Raw genomic sequence first — 16,639 nt, 5'->3', positions numbered from 1 at the left:
AAAACCATGATTTCAGCAGTTATCAAAAAATAATTTGGACAGTTGAATTAAAAAAAGAACATTGTCTTCAATCCGAAATATACTACCATAGAAATTCATAGAGTGATGGAATATTACCGTTCGAATAATTATACCATATTCAAAAATGTGAGGGATGATGTGCAATATTACAGCTTCTTACACTAAAATTTATTGAATTAGGAAAGGATATGATCGAAAATCGCATAATCCAATATTACCCAAAAATATTTACAGTAGGTGAATTGGGTATTATCACTCTTGCCGTTCAATTAAATAATATTTGAAAAATTCGATCCTTAAATACAGTGAAGTATATTGTACATCAGAAAGGAGAATTATGGGACAATCATAAGCAAATAACAAATGACCGGGAAAACAACGCACGCATGTAAATTTATCCCATCAAAAACTGGGAAAAAAACGAAAAATCAAAAAAAAAAATAAAAATAAAGTAAAATAAAATCATAAAATAATCATGCTTAAAGAAGACCCCAGCCATATTAAAAAGATATTATTTGACATTTCAATATTATATTAAGATTTTTCTAATATTAAATTAGCACTAATTTCGTGTTCTTTGTTATTATGCTAGAGAGATGGTCTTTTCCTACTAAACACCAATGTCCACAGATGACCACTAATCAAAACGTCACTGTCAATTTAAACTAATTCAAGATAGGAATTCCAAAATCACTAGAAGCAGTACGGTATCATTTATTCATTCACTCAGCTATTTATTTTTCCCTTGCGTCTATTTGTTTATGAACTCAATGAGAAGCATGGTGAAAACTTAATAATTTCACGCATTTCTTTTGAATTATATACATTATAAGAAGCAATACTAAAAATACTTCACTTCCATGCATAGGATACCTTTTTTTAATGAAATTTCAAGATATGATTAATCTACCTCTATACCTTGTGGATTCTATTAGATCTCAAACATATACAAAAATTTATAAATAAATTTTTCCCGCAATCGTTCACTTCAGATGTGTGTTAAAGGAATCACTGTGAACACTTATGAAAGCTGTGATATCTCTCATATCAAAACAACTTTTATGAATAAATATGACGCGCCTACAAACGATGTAAAAAAATTCCCTGGAGCAAAAAAGACTGAATTCAAGGAATAGAACTGATGAAACTTTCCCTTCGTATTCTCTTATAACTCGCTTTTCTCTTTCCTGCAGTACAATTCCTTCAACGTCTTCAATTCTTCAATCAATGCTTTATTCTGATTTTCCAAAACAGCGACACGATTTTCTAAACATTTCACGTATTCCTTTTTCTTTCGCCTGCATTCTTTCGCTGCTTCTCTAGAACGAAAAGAAAAATGCAGTTTTGATAATAATATGTAAGTTCTTTAAAGATTTGTAAATTCATGCAAATATTACGACGCATTTCTTCCAAGCCAAAACGGTTAATCAGTCCAGCGCGAAGGAATAAATGTTAACAATTTCGCAAATCCTAAAACGATACGAGATGCCCAAGAATCTATAAATAATCCAAATAACATTGACTACTGATTGTTATCCGATACCAAATCAAGAGTTGGATTACAAGGGATAATATAACAAACGGTAAAACGAATCGCCACTGGAATCCTACCTATAACCGAATTTGGTATTTAATGATACAACTACTAAAACGCGCATATTGGATGAATTTTTACGTTCTACATATGCATTCTATAACGTGAGAACTAAGCGTAAGGAAAATTTCATAAGATTTTCTAAAAAATACAAATTCTTAGTCATAAAATCTTAGCATTGATTTCTAACCAATCTTCATTCTCCCTTGAAATTTAGAAGCTGTTTACCTGTTTTTCAAAAGTCGTACTTGTCTTTTCCGTGTGCTATCATCACTTTCGGTGGCTGTTCGACTACCACCAGCCATACCAAGCGGTGATGGGGATGATGTGTAACCAGACATCACAGTGGATTGCCAATCTACAATTTCAGGTACTCCAGTTTAAGCTTTGTTTTCACTTTAAAGCTTCAAAGACGTCTGAATTTTTGAAGAATAAGCGCACCGAAAGCCTAAACGACTAGCAATTTCTTGTACACATGTATTTTATATATGTACGAAATACTGTTTATTTGTTTGATTGTGAGTCTAAAAACACAAACTAGTGCATATCAAATTGACTTCACTTCCTCTTTCAACAGGCTATTTGTTCTTCGTACGTTCCGTTCTTAGTTTTATTCTATCTCATTAAGGTTAGATTCGAAGAACATACCCCAACTACTTCAAATGAAGCTTAGGTGTTTGTTCTCCTGAGAAATCAGGAAAGCTTAAATCAAGTTTTAATGCGAAACTCAAACGCGTAAACCATCCAACTGTATCAGAATTACGGATAATAGTTTAATGCAGCAGTTTCCAAACACATGATTAGCTAACTATACCCAGAAGGCTTGATTTGAAAGCCTTTAAGAGCTAACACTGTCGAGTAATAACAAAATGGGAACCGCTGCCTTGACTAGTTCCTTGATTTGGCGGAATATATTGTTGCTGCTGACCATCAGCACTAGCACTCATCGTTTTGAGACCCAAAACTTCGGCATTTACTGGCAGCATTCCTGGAACTGGTCCCGATGATGACCCTGCCGTTTGGCCTAATTCCTGCAATGACTAATCATGGATACCAGTGAAACTATGCCCACAATTTTATAGCCCGATTTAGCTTCAGCAAATACGTTATATTTCTTCCTCTACCTTACCCTCCTGTTATTTGTCTCTACCTACCCATCCATCCTGTTCCGTATCTTCTCCATGTTTATGATTAAATGTAGGGACTAGCAATTCTATGAAAGCAAATTACTAAATTTATAGAAAAGCAACCGCAAATAGGCAACTATTACCTGTACATTTTTTGGTGTGCTCGTACTTGCTCGTGACGCTGCAGCGGCTGCAGCTGCAGCGGCTGCTGCGACTGTAGCAACTGGTGAATACTGCCCAATCATACCTGCTGCTCCAACATTGTGCATGCTTGTTAATGTTGCTGAATTCAATGTTAGATTGCCGTTTGTTGTATGCAAACGAGTCAACCCTGCAAAATTTTTTTACTAAACTTCTATATTATCAAACTTCCAAGTTAAAAAGTGCAAGTCGAGCTTTCGAAGTATATCGACCGTCATCATGCGAAATCTCTTCATTCAACACATTAATCGTTTGGATAATCATGAGTATATACACCACAGAGGCGATCTGGAATTATAGTACTGAAAAATGCCCGTAATACTACCACACTGTTCTTCAACCACTTTCACCCATCACAGTCGATATTTTCTCAGCGTACTTGAAGCACATGAGAATTGGTATATCAAACATTGAATGAGAGCAACCTAGCTATCCTAAAATAATGAAAATGTGTTGGAACTGGATTCCAGACTAGACATCGCGTAAGGGAAGTTACAATGTTACAAAACATTCGATGATATTCAATGAAAATTAATTTAAAAAAACACAAAATTTCGTTTAAAAAACATACCAGAGGGTGCAATGTACTGAACTTGTTCAAGTCGAGAAGAAATTGCTTGCTGCTCCGATAACTGAGCACTGGTATCTTGTCTTAATGACATCTGTGATCGAACTGTCTCCACTGTAATCATTTATCAGTGTATTTTCGTTACTTATACATCATATTATGTGATCGCAAAGCAAATAATTAATCTAACCTATTTATGTTAAAAGACAGCAACAACTTTGGCCAGGGCACATTCTGAACAGTCATTCGAAGGAGGAAAATCAAAATAAAGAAAACTCCTGATTGAAATGCTAGTAAGGATCAACATTTAGGAAATAATGTGACGGGGAAATCCTTATTTGTTATATTAATACCACATCATTTTCCTTCTTTGTTTTTGCTTTTTGGAAACTTTAGATATCCATAAGTCTCGCGGGTAATGTTAAATCAGTATTAAAACAGTAATGTTAATCAGTATTAAGTTTTGAGTATCACTGACAAACCAAAACTCTGAGTAACCCTTAGTTAGAAGCAATAGAACAAATCTAACCCTTTCAAATTAACTAAATGTAAATGAACTGTAGACGTCTCAATAAATATTATATGCAAAATATCAAAAAAAAATAAGCCTACAAACCTGGTTCTGCAGATGGTTGAATGACAACCGAAGCAACACTTTGTTCATCCGGCTCCTTTTTGAGTTGCTTATCCACTGTCTCCAAGTCTTTTAGAATCATTCTGCAAAGAAAAACCATGCTATACAAGCTTGGAAAAAATTTTAAACACAAGACCAGCTTCCCTTTTAAAGAGAGTCGTTAATCGATGGCATAATAAATTATGTCTACCCAAGCTAAAATTAATATATCTGTATCACCAACTTATGTCTACTTCCCGCACTGCTCATGTTGACAGTTAAACTTCTTTCTATTCGAAATCAAATTTCTAACCACTACATCTAGGGCAATAAGATGGGGTCAAGACAATTGCCACTCATTGCCAACTTATCTAAACGGAGGATAAGCAATTAGTGCGTTAAACAATGCTTTTGAGAGAAAATTCTGGAAACGTTGGAATCCATAATTTTGAAAAAATATCCTATGCTTTCAACATCAATTCGCCGATAATATTTAAGTAATCCAGTGAAAAAAGGAATGGATATTCAAATTCTTTTGAATTAAAGAATAATTCCTGGCAATTTCTTGAAATGTAATATTACATCATATTACAAAAGGAAATGAATACTAATATCAAATTAAGTGAATGAATAATTTTAGATTTTATTAACCAAAGATTTAAAGAAAAAAGGAAAGAAAAAGGAAAACAACTGCAAAAGGAAATGGGCCCCGTTGGCAGATATCACGTGGATATATTGAGTGCAAAATTCAAGAAACTGTATCAATACAGCAGGGGAAAGAATCAAAAGAAATACGTTAATTCCACCTAGTCACCAACTGCAACAGGAACTAAACATGTTTTTATGAGAAAGCAACGAATCCGGTGAACAATTCTTAATTCTCCCGAAAAACCCAAAACTGAAATCGATTTTTCCGTAAAAATGATTTCACTTGAAATTATTTTTTAATTACGTTGCAAAAAAAAGCAGAGATGTGCACAAAAATTTACAAATGCGCGCAAGTAAAAATGCAACTTTCGTTAATGGCAAAAATATTCGCAAAAATGAGCAAATCTGCAAAAAAAAGATGCACTCTTCGTGAACTCATTGATAGAGGGAATGAAAAGGTGCACAAAAGTGCATGTTGTGGGATGAGTTCTTGATGAAACAGCATGGATCTGTTGATAATAATTTGCTATATACCAAGGTCATTCATCGGTAGTTCAATGACTCGGCATTTAATTAACTGGCAAATTAATATATTATGCATGGTATACATTCAATGCGTCACAGAATTGTGGGCCAACTAATGTAGGAGAGTTTTAAACAAGCAGCAACGAAAACGCTCCTTCGTTGATTTTAATACCTTCAACTTCTTCCTATCTTTACTTCTTATACGTGCAATTCGTTACATTGTCACACTTTTCACTTCGACTAACATCTCGCCCAGCTTTTCAGGTTGTTAGTTAAAAGAACACATCTTGTAATAGCAGTTAATCAGCAGACTAAACGGAAATAGTCTAATCTTCTCAACCATCATGAACTTTCAATCTGCAGTCCTTTGATAAATATACACTACAACAAACGAAGAATAGTCCGGTTTAAATTCGTTTTTTTTTCTTATATTCAATGAAAATCTAGGTTTACGAACAGCCAAAGTGAACAATGCAACAACAATGGTAATATTTGTCTTTAGTAGTAGTCTTGTCTCTATTACATAAACGCACCAAGTTTCAAAGTAAAAGTAGGACGTTCCATCTGTTCTTAGTATAAAATATTACCATAAATTTCCATTTTTTTAGCAAAAACTCATTCGAATCCTTCCTCCCATTAATTAGTCAACTGAATCTTTCATTTTTTTTCTTTTTTTTTGAGTGCTGAAAACCGTTTTCATGCATTTGGACTCAGAATCTCATTCTCTTTGTCTTAATTCCTTCAGCACTGCGAACATTTTATAAACTGTGAAGACCGCTAGGCAATGTTAAGATGACATGATGAAAAACATCGAAATTTTCAGGTCAAGGCATTAAGCCAACCTCGATTGCCAGTTGCATAAATGATCATATCGTGCATGCTGGGCTATTTATTCCGTAAAATGAATCAGACCTTTTTATTACGAAACCAAACACATTGTTTATGAGCCAATAAATCGGTTATGGAATCTAAGCTCCTTAATGAATAATCCCGTATAAAATATGAACGTCGTAAAAATGTTGCACGACTTAAAGTCTCATTCTAATTTGCTTAACTTATTGAAAGGAATGTTAAAGAAGAGTTGGAAAGTTGGAAATATTGAGAAGCAAGGCTTAACATCAGATTATTTCGTTATATATTAAGTTCTACGAAATTTTGCTTCTTTCACGTAATAGTTTTGACAATTCATTTAGCGATGAAGCATAATAATCACTAATTTCTAAAGAAGATTATAAACAAGATAATGTGATGTAATGTACAGGGGCAAAGATTCTTCGAAGCGACTTTTTGTCTCTAAAAAATTTTTAAACGAAAGCTAAGTTTGATAAAAAATAGAATAAAATGATGGAATTTAAGACCGTTAAATTAATCTGTTACGAAAGGCAACTGTCTTGCGTTGAAAGAACATAGAAAGAGGAGAGAAAGAGTAAAGTAATATAACTAAGGCATAACATGTTCAGCTAATAAATCCTAGTTAGATATGATTGATATCTATAGTTAGTTCAGAACAGGGAATGTAGAGGGATTTGCCTTTATCCTTCGATGTTAACTCTAAAACAAAACCGAAACTTTATTACTGAGCATGCATCACAGTGTAGGCCGTATCTCAAATATTTCTTACACTTTGCAATCATTGGTACAACAGCAACAAAAGTTCGAATTATTGCTTGGTCAATGGCGGTTTATCTTTTGCTGTGGTTTTGCCAGATATTCCGTGTTGAAGAAATCACCTTCATGAAGTATCCTCTTTCTTTCTCTCTTCATTTATTCCGACTGAAATCTCCTTTACACAAATATACATACTAACACTTTCGAGCTCGTCAATCTCTGGTATATAAAATTGTCTGGAAAGTCACTGCTACAAACAGACCCTAGTACTTCACATTGTCCCTTTACATTAGTGGTTTCCAACCGGTAGTCCATAAAAATTAAAGCATAGTCCACGAGGGCTAATAAAAATTATATCCCTTCTTCTTTATATTATAATGTTATTCGAAGTTTAATTAGTATGTTGAAAGTTTTGGTTGAAGTTGGTTTTAAAATTAAGATAATTGATTGTTTTTTGAATCTTGTAGTCCCTACTACAAGTGAGAAGCCAAAGTGGTCCATGGTCAAGCAAAGGTTGAGAACAATGCTGTAGATGTTGCACGATGTCTCAACGATGTTGCGCGTAATCCAAACGGCATTATCAACAGGAAGTGTTCATTCAATACTCAAAGTAGTGCAACAGGAAGGTAAGAAAGATAACGAAAAAGAAAAGAAATACTTTGAAAGCTCTCATACGTCAAATCAAATCCGTAACATATATGCCCATTCTTTGTGACAAGAAATTGTGGGCAGGTTGATAGATATGTATGTGTGTGTATGTATGTGTGTGTATGTGTGTGTATGTGTGCTTATCTGTGTGTATTTGTATCTTGGCATATGCTCTTTTATACGGTACAAAGTACGAAAAATAAAAAATCCGAAAGAAATGAGAAGGCCTTATCAAAAGAGTATGAAATGATCGAATAACATCTCTGGCTGCATTACCATCACTCGCTCTTTTCGTCTTGTTCTTCCTCCCTACCCTTCTCTACGTCTCTCTCGGCCTTCCTTATTTACTCTCAGTGTGTTTTTGTATTATAGGAGAGAAAGAGAAAGAAAAGGTGCAGAAGTAGATGGAAAGTGAGAGGAAATTTGAACCATTAATTAAATAGAATGAAAGTCACTCTAGAAAGATATGTGTGAGAGAGTCGGATCGGACCTGAAACTGCACGATGGGATGAAGTAAGCAACAAGCTTACGTAAGCATTAGCTATGCAGTGGTCATCATCTCTCCGCAAGGGACATAATATACGCAAATGGATTATTGTTGCTAGGCTTTTAACAGCTTTCTTTAGCTATGAAACAGAGCAATGAGTCTGAAGTCTAAAATGAAAAATAAAACAGCAGAAAAATATCCTAGGAATGATCTAGATCCCTTATGAAACACGACACGAACATACACGAACATTTAGTGGAACAAAGCGAACACCCTTACAGTACCTCAGTTTCTCATCCCAAAATTCGGGAAGGAAAAAGTAAAGCTGAATCGATAAGAAAGAATACCAAAAACATAAGTACAGCGATAGGCAAACAAACGGGTAAGTCAGGAGGCTTCAAAAGATTTAAAGAAGGTTAAGAGAGATGGATGGATAAATGAATAGAAGGAAAATGTTGTTTAAATTGTTTTGTCTCCACAGTCGTCATCACATACACATACATATTCATAATTATTACTAGCCGAAATTTCACCTTCTCCTCCGCTCTACCCTGTCCGACAACTTGAAATTGACGTCACCTTTGCACTTCCAATAGAAAATGACGAATACGGGAGAGAGAGGAAAGGAGAAAAGAACTCTACTTTCTCTTTTTTTGCTTTTCCCGATAACAATTTCCTTAACGAATAAATAAGACAGAAATTTGCATCACTGAATGGGCTTTTTTATTCCATTTTTTCATAGTATGTAAAAAAGAAGGACGTTCTCTAGGGTGCGAAAATTTCTTGGAAATGTTTGTAGTGTCTCCAGTCAAATTTAATTTTCCTTCTCTTATAACTAACCTTCGTAAGTCATTTAAAATGAATGATCTTCATTAACCAACTTATCATTACTAGGTCAAATCGAGAGGACACAGTGCGAAGCAGCTTACCATGTAAAAAGTGAAACTACAGATAGACTAAAGACAAATAAACCCCTGCCTCAACGCGACTAGAATATTTTTAAAAAAATGAAAAGGAACGATTAAAAAACAGTAGCCTGATCTGACAATCCAGGTAAGCCTGACTGATATCCTGAAATCCTCTCATCTAATATCGACACGACAGTTATACTAAATGGGATTCAACGTTCAAAAATGCCATAACAACACAAAACAACATTTATGGGATCCAGAGATGTCTGCTGCAGTAGCACAGAATCTTTCTTTCGCCGCCTCCCTGCTCAATGTGCCAAAATGATAATTCGGGAAAGCCAAAAGAATAATTTTCAGGGGAATACTACAATCTCTACTATTTCCATACAGATTTCTGGCAGAATCTAGCAAAAACTGAAATTTGATCTTCCGCAAAATATTGCATAATATCTATGCAGTACAAAATGGCAACGATATAAGTCCTGCACACAGGACAGTAGATATAAACTGGAAAAAAAAAGAAAAATTGAAAATATAGAGATGTAATATAGATATTATATAATATATATATAATATAATATAGTAATATAGTAATATATAATAATATAATATAGTAATATAATATAATATAATATAATAATATAATATAGTAATATAGTAATATATAGTAATATAGTAATATATAATATAGAGATGTAATATAGATATTCTAACTTTTTGAAAGACTACAAATCAAAAAAAAAGAAAAAAAGAAAAATTCAGGGAGAAAATCCATAAACAAGTGAAATAAAATTTCATTTCCAATAATTGCTCTCGAAGAGAAATTTTCATGAAGAAACCGAAGAAAAAGAAAGAGAAAAATTCATGGTTAGTTGAGAATTTTTGTCTCCAAAGTTGTAAAAACTTCTTTAAAACCCTCTACTTTCCAGATATCACTTCGAGCAATTCGAGCCATCTGGTTTAATTTTTTTATCCTTAGACATTCCAAAGTTTTCCACCGTTCTATTGAAAAACTGTCATTCTTGATTACATTCAACTCATCGGACTTTAACTTCCGTCCCTTCAACCTTCAATTTTTTTTCGTCTGTTAGATCTCTAGTTCCTCCGGTCCGAAATCAAAGCTACAAAAACTCTAGAATCAAATTTACTTGCTCTGTCATGCGCTGCTTTCAACGAGATTATTTCCAGTTGAATATCAATGAAAGTTTCATTAATAAAAACTAAAAGCTAGTAGGAAAACAGCAAAAAAAAAGTGCCAAAACTTGTACAGCACAGTTTAACTTATTAGGGCAAGTCCTCTTATTAAAGTGCGTTATAATAAAAGAAAATTTGTCTATTTAAATCATAAATGGTAGGTGGGAAACGTCAAGAAATCACTTGTGGTATATCATTTTCCCAAGAAACGACGAGAAAAATACGATTAAAAGCGATAAGTCAGAGTAAACCAACAAGCAGTTTAAACCAGAAATTTGAACATCGAAGATTAAATTTTACCCCTCACTTTTTCCTCTGACTTTCTGACTCCTAAAAAATATTCTTGGAAGATGCTAAAGCAACTATTTTTCTCTCTGCTTCTTTCCGAATCAAAATAGTCATAGAATAATGCATTCGAACCAAAATTTGTGATAATATGCTCGAACAATCAACCAAACCAAGTGATCTGAATAAAATGTATTTATACAATTTCTTGGAAGAAATTCTACAGCGTACTACTGAATTTACGCGAAGAACTTCAGCTAAATTAGTAACTGAGTACAACAAGGAGACGTTCAAGTGCAAAGTCATCTGTTTCAATTCTGAAGCATGACACCATAAAAACTAATTTAGATTTTAGAAAATATGTGGTTCATTCCTTCTGCAAGTAAACTGAAACTAGCTATGGAAATGCACAGTCATCAAATACAGTTACGTCATATTCTATTTGTGCCAAATGCTTTTTGTGCAGCATTTATGGACCGCTAAAGTGATCCTTTAGATTCAGTGTTACCTTTGCATCAGAAAACATTTTACAGAATGGAAGCAATAAACATACGCAGCATCTTATTAATAATACATTATGACGAATGTCATAGATAAATAGATATATTCAAAATAATATTACTAGAAATTTGCTTTATTTTTAAATTTAGAAATGGAGCAATTACAAACTACCATTTCTTCTAAAGAGATCTTATTTATCTAATAATAGTGACTGCTTTCTAGATCGTTATTTTAAGAACACAATTCACATTTTCTACCACAATTTGAAGTGAGCAATCACCAAAATCAAAATGCTAATTTCCCCTTGTTAATTTACTACTTGACTATCCACAAACCACATATTCTGAAAAACAAAAAAAAAAAAACCTACATTATATAGTCTCAAACATATAACCTTTCAAATATTCGAATTATATCCCAAAATTCAATTTGAAACATGAATTAAAGGCAGCATAAAAAGACCGAGAAAGAATTAGTTAACCGGTATGACGGTCGTCGATTGAGCTGTTCGCGACGCCGCCGTGCCTCATCATCACTGATTATTTCATCGTTCGATTGGTTCTGTAAGATCACTTTTGCGAGGACTTTCAGCTGAAAATGCAACACAACAAAATGCTTCGACAACAACAAACATGCAAATCTAAAAATATTTTAATGAATAAACAAAACTATACATCCGAAAACTAAATACAACAAAGACGTATGAATTTTTAGGAGAAAAAGAGGCAGGTTCAATTTTTGACGTAATTTAAAATATAAGATTATTTCAAATTTTGGGTCAAATATATTTGCCAGATTCAGACCAAAAAGTATAATGCACTTATCCAGATATAAGACGATAGTCTACTTATGCAGACACCACTATTTTCTGGAGGTTAATTCTGTTACTTCACAAAAAAAAAAAAAAAAAAAGAAAAAAAAGTGTTTAAAAAGGATTTCTACAATATTTAACGATATAGTGCATTGAAATATGAAATGTAATTTATTAATGCCCAGGAACTACGCCATTCTTCTTTGAAGAGCGTTAATATGCCGCGATACATCTAGCACGGCTAATTCACATTCACAAAGTACTTCGGGACATGATTATATTTCGACGCTGATGTCACGAACCGCAGTATTATTCTTTACAATTGATGACGAACATCATAACATGCACTTTCCAGACATTACGTAGATGTCAGCTTGTTAAAATAAAGCTTCCTTTCGAAGTATTTAAGACAAGTTTTCTCACTTCACAACAATCAGTAACTTAATAACGTCAGTTAGTGATTGTCTGTCTTTGAAGGCAAATAAAAATTCCTCCTCCTTTCTTCAAATGAAAACATTTCTATCACGAAGCACTGATTACGCTCAAAAAGTCTCAAGCAATCCTTCTAAGGCTTACTAACATCATGCACACTTCATCATTTGATGATATATTCAGATGAAACAACAATGTTCTATCTTCCCATTAACCGAAAAAACCAAAACTGGAAACAATTACCGTTTCTGGTTCGCTTGTTGATGGATTATGTATAATGGATGGCTCACGTGACATTGCTTTCGTCCCTTCGTTTTCACTCCTTTTAACGCATATTTTTCCTACAATAATGCTGCCATAATTTAAAAAGAAGAGTACAAAAAAAGATCTGTCTCCGATGACATATCATCCTCTTTCTCCATACATCAAACATTTTGGTATCAAGAAAGAGATTTGGCTGGAGAAGGATCAAACTTCATTTCTAGAAACAATACTGATAAATAGTTTGAATTACTCAAATTAACTACTTATGAAGGTCATTAAATATCTCTGGAAAGATACAAAGGAAGACGAAAGGGGAGGAAAGAGGGGAAGACGGAAAGGAATGCACGTTTAGTAAAAAAGGAGAGAGGAGGAAAAATGACTCGTTTTGTGATTTCTGCACCTCTACTAACATGTCATATATTTTTTAACGAACCAAGAAAGTAATAAACAAAAATGAAAAAAGAGAACGAGGAATAGTGAAAAAGTGACACACTGGCAAGACGAGAATTTCAGAAAACAATTCATCAACAATGCCTAGGTTTTTTTCTTGTCATCATTCCTGTACCATCTTTTTGTTTAATCTGTATATAGTTTAGTCTCAAAGATTTTCGCCTTAAATGACTTACATATACATTGTAAAACAATTATGGTAACAAGAGAACAAAAACAAGAAATTACTTTTCTGAGACAAACTGAAATTCAAGTAAAAATTGAAACCTGATTTTAAAGCTGAATTCAAGAAATTCAAAGAAAATCATCTAAACAAGTTGATCAAAAATAAAAGGGAATTAATTAAAACAGCTCATCTAAAGTCAGGAATTCGAATTAACTGAGATTTAAAGAACCGAAACTTTCGTAAGAAGAATGGGGCAATATTTTTCGATCTTTAGAGGTAAAGAAGTCAGTCGTTACCTTTAAAAATTTATATTCATTGATGCTTCTTGGAATTCCTTGATTCGAATAAAAAAAATTACTACCCAAAAACTGAATACCTCAATGGTTGCATAAATCTCCACAAGAAAAAAAAATTGCCATTTGCGGAGAAAGCTTCTTGCTATTCCAAAATCAAAAACAGAGAATAAGAAATAAAGTGCGGTAGGAAAGAATAAAACAGTTGAAAGTAAAACAACACTATATTAAGGAGCATTTGAGATTAAGTCAAGGAGAATTTCTGGATAAGTATGAAGTTTCAACAAAAGTCCTACTATGTATACCGTTCATGGTGTTCCTGCTTCCGAGTAATTTGTCAAAAGTTTGAAAATTTAATTATTGGTGTTCGTTTTTTTTCCAAATAGCTTATGAATCTACTAAATATATATATTCAGTAGATTCATAAGCTAAATAAAATTTAGTAGATTCATAAGTTCGTATCATAATTTGACGTAAAATGATATCGGTACCAAATAGTAACACTGAACACTACGTGACATTTGCATCATATGATAAACTATGTGGAAAAATATAGTTTAACTATATAGATAGCATATGATAATGCTGATAAGACGTTAAAATAAGTGATATTGGTGAAATGGAAAAAAGAAGAATGAGTGAATGGGACACAGTTTATTGTGTATCCTAAGTAATAAAATATTGACATTTTTGGTCTCTGTTTCAGCATATGTCACTTCTTATTATTCCTGAGTAATTAGAAAACATAATCCGACCAATCTAACAACTCGTTCGGTATAACATGAATTAACATTGATCCCAACCCTTTCTTTATTTCACTGTAAATGAAACATAACATGACGTCATCGAACACCGTAACCTGAATACTATAGACTTCATGAACATCAAACTAAATGACGCGGCCCAACAAGACCTATCACGACGTGCAACATCAACGTCCCCACCCTTTCATTCGATTTTTGTACGAAGCCGAACGGGGAAGTGTGTTCCGCTGGGGAAGTGAATGAGGATATGTCCTATATTTTTGAAATTAATTTTCATGAAAATTCAAGCATACATGTATTTGGGCATGTGTACACAGAAATGATTGAAAATCAACGCTTTGTTGAAATACAAACATATCATGCGACATAACTTGAACATTTTGAATACATAAAACATATGCAACTTATAAAAAAGCTCAATTATCAGTCGATATGTTCTTTAAGGGAAGCTGATATATATCTGTTTTGACATTAGATTAGATGAACGATGTTTGCCGTGAAGAATTCATAATAGCTAATTCTATCTTCCAGTACAACAATGAGAATTACAGCGAACATTTACTTTAGCTCAATCAGCAATCATAGCATCAAATAATATATATAAATTTATAGTAATAACTCCTTCCCTAAATTTTGACATAATGATACAAGTTGAAATTCACAATTCTTCATGTAGTATCTTCTTGGGCTCCAGTTCCGGGTCAATTTCCTGTACATACCACTGAAATGACTTACAATTCAGATTTTCCTTCAATTTGATGCGTTCACTCAGATCACCAGCTTCTATCTCTTTCGCATCCGGTCGTTTCTCATAGAAGTATTTCTAGAAAAAAAGCTTTGGTAAATATTGAAAGTTCAGAAGTGTATGTTTTAATTTCCATATTATTTCAATCTGTTCAAAGTGTTGTTTAGATCAAGAAAGCAAAAAAAAAAAACACATTTGAGAAGGCATAATGAGTCCTATTTGGCGTGATGAAATAGAAAAAGAATTGAGATGACTTCAAGTGTATAACTTTCATTCAGATAGACCGGACTTGAACTTGAACTGATTTTAAGCAAAACATTTTTTGGAATTTAGTTATACATACCTTTACTAAGGTACGCTATTGCACTTTTAACGATAAAAACTTTGGAAGAGTATGAACCAAGTAACAGTAACTATGTGTTACTATGCAATACTTAGAATTACCAGGATTACCAAAAGCATTCGAAATATTTCTCCTGCTAAAAGCATTACAACTGTGGCATATTATCATTGTCTTAAAAAAAAGTTAACGATACCAGCCTCAATCCGATCCAAAACCTTCTCAGATATATCTTGAAAGCTGAAATAATAAAAAAAATACAAATAAAAATGAAGCATCAACTCACAGCATAATCATCGAACCAGACTTTAACGGTTCGTACCGAATTATACAGCTTTGAATCCATACCCGGTTTACTCTTATATGGACGATGTGTACGAAACACATGGCCAACGTGGCTGCATGGTGCCACTAAGATGGATCCACCGCAGAGCCATATCTAAACATTTCTGAATCCGAATAAATTTTGTTAGATACTGACAACATTCAATGAATGATATTTTCATCTTAAAGTCGGTTATAACATTCCAGACAGATTGATGCACGTTTTCGATATCAATAGCTCAGCGTCGACGGCAACCATTAAGTTCGTCAAATTTATCGGTCAATTAGACCACTTAAGAAGTTATGGGTAGTAAGCATTGATATATGGAATGAAATTTGTGAATGTTCCAAATTCGACGAACCCGAACAGACATTTCGATATTTTCAACTCCCCAAGTCTCCATTCCAGTATCATACTCACCCATTGCATGAAAATACTTACGGTCAATTGCCAGCAGACCGCCTGACATAGTCGCTGACCTATAAACAAAAAAAATTCTATAAGTGTACCAAAAATATCTAGAACTATTCCTCCTTTAAGTACAAAACATATTCCGCTTATAACGCAATGTTTTATCCGTTATAATCATATCCATCGAAGAAAGCGTAGCATGTCTAGCCATGAAACTATTCCATCGAATTCACTCGTTTCATAATTTGTTGAAGGTATAGTATAATTCAAATGCTGTTATTTCAAATCAGTCTGGGGGAACTACTAATAATTTAAATATTTGGAGAACAGAAATCATTTTGCAAATGCAATTCAGCATACTAACCATTCCATATTTCTGGGTATGGATTACTACGTGCTGGAAATCCTCCCAATGATTTTACTATGGTAGATATCAAGAAAAACTAAGAAACACAAAACACTTACTGAAATGGCTTAACGTTGTTTTCAGGTATATCCCAATACTCCCAGGGAATATATTTCCACGTGAATTCGAGATACCAGTTAAATGCACCCTTTGTTATCATTGCTCTCGAGAATTCAAACGTTTTTGCACTAATTAAATCAACGACTGGAAGAACAACTCTGAATTTTTCAATTTTACCTTACACGACTTTAAATTCATTTAATGAAAAATTAATACGAATAGAACATGTCTACCCTTTCTC

General features: G+C 33.4%; 3 protein-coding genes across 3 annotated transcripts in view; all 3 read right to left on the bottom strand.

Moving 5' to 3' along the window:
- Window positions 1–883: 883 nt before the first annotated feature.
- LOAG_06769 (bZIP transcription factor family protein) lies at window positions 884–4,234 on the bottom strand. The gene is made up of 6 exons (XM_020447241.1): window positions 4,128–4,234; window positions 3,515–3,625; window positions 2,886–3,073; window positions 2,499–2,646; window positions 1,844–1,973; window positions 884–1,340 (listed from the first exon to the last, which is right to left on the bottom strand). The coding sequence occupies exons 1-6, from the start codon at window positions 4,225–4,227 to the stop codon at window positions 1,187–1,189; spliced, it is 831 nt and encodes a 276-aa protein (XP_020302508.1). The 5' UTR covers window positions 4,228–4,234; the 3' UTR covers window positions 884–1,186.
- Window positions 4,235–11,246: 7,012 nt separating this feature from the next.
- LOAG_06768 (hypothetical protein) lies at window positions 11,247–12,521 on the bottom strand (the record flags this gene model as incomplete). The annotated part of the gene is made up of 3 exons (XM_003142304.2): window positions 12,418–12,521; window positions 11,413–11,522; window positions 11,247–11,274 (listed from the first exon to the last, which is right to left on the bottom strand). Exons 1-3 carry the CDS (start codon window positions 12,469–12,471, stop codon window positions 11,247–11,249), a joined length of 192 nt encoding a protein of 63 aa, XP_003142352.1. The 5' UTR covers window positions 12,472–12,521.
- Window positions 12,522–14,560: 2,039 nt separating this feature from the next.
- Window positions 14,561–16,639, bottom strand: part of LOAG_16453 (N-acetylgalactosaminyltransferase) — a 5,304-nt gene continuing 3,225 nt past the window's right edge. The window contains exons 5-8 of the mRNA XM_020449105.1: window positions 16,398–16,556; window positions 15,883–16,000; window positions 15,483–15,635; window positions 14,561–14,934 (exon numbers count right to left, since the gene is read on the bottom strand). Coding sequence (XP_020307418.1) covers window positions 14,770–14,934; window positions 15,483–15,635; window positions 15,883–16,000; window positions 16,398–16,556 — 595 coding nt within the window. The 3' untranslated portion in view covers window positions 14,561–14,769. The remainder of the gene's footprint in view (window positions 14,935–15,482; window positions 15,636–15,882; window positions 16,001–16,397; window positions 16,557–16,639) is intronic.

The sequence above is a fragment of the Loa loa genome (genome assembly GCF_000183805.2).
Source record: "Loa loa unplaced genomic scaffold supercont3.4, whole genome shotgun sequence".
In the NCBI taxonomy this organism is placed as follows: domain Eukaryota; kingdom Metazoa; phylum Nematoda; class Chromadorea; order Rhabditida; family Onchocercidae; genus Loa; species Loa loa.
Note: the sequence above shows the minus strand (reverse complement) of the source record. Positions and strands in the feature narration are given on the sequence as shown.

Excerpts from the sequence above, each read along its gene's own strand:
- LOAG_06769 (XM_020447241.1), bottom strand. The coding sequence starts at position 4,227 with ATGATTCTAAAAGACTTGGAGACAGTGGATAAGCAACTCAAAAAGGAG. Across the intron at positions 3,626-4,127 it reads TCAACCATCTGCAGAACCAG|TGGAGACAGTTCGATCACAG; the intron begins GTTTGTAGGCTT and ends AAATGATTACAG. Across the intron at positions 1,341-1,843 it reads GTACGACTTTTGAAAAACAG|AGAAGCAGCGAAAGAATGCA; the intron begins GTAAACAGCTTC and ends TTTTCGTTCTAG.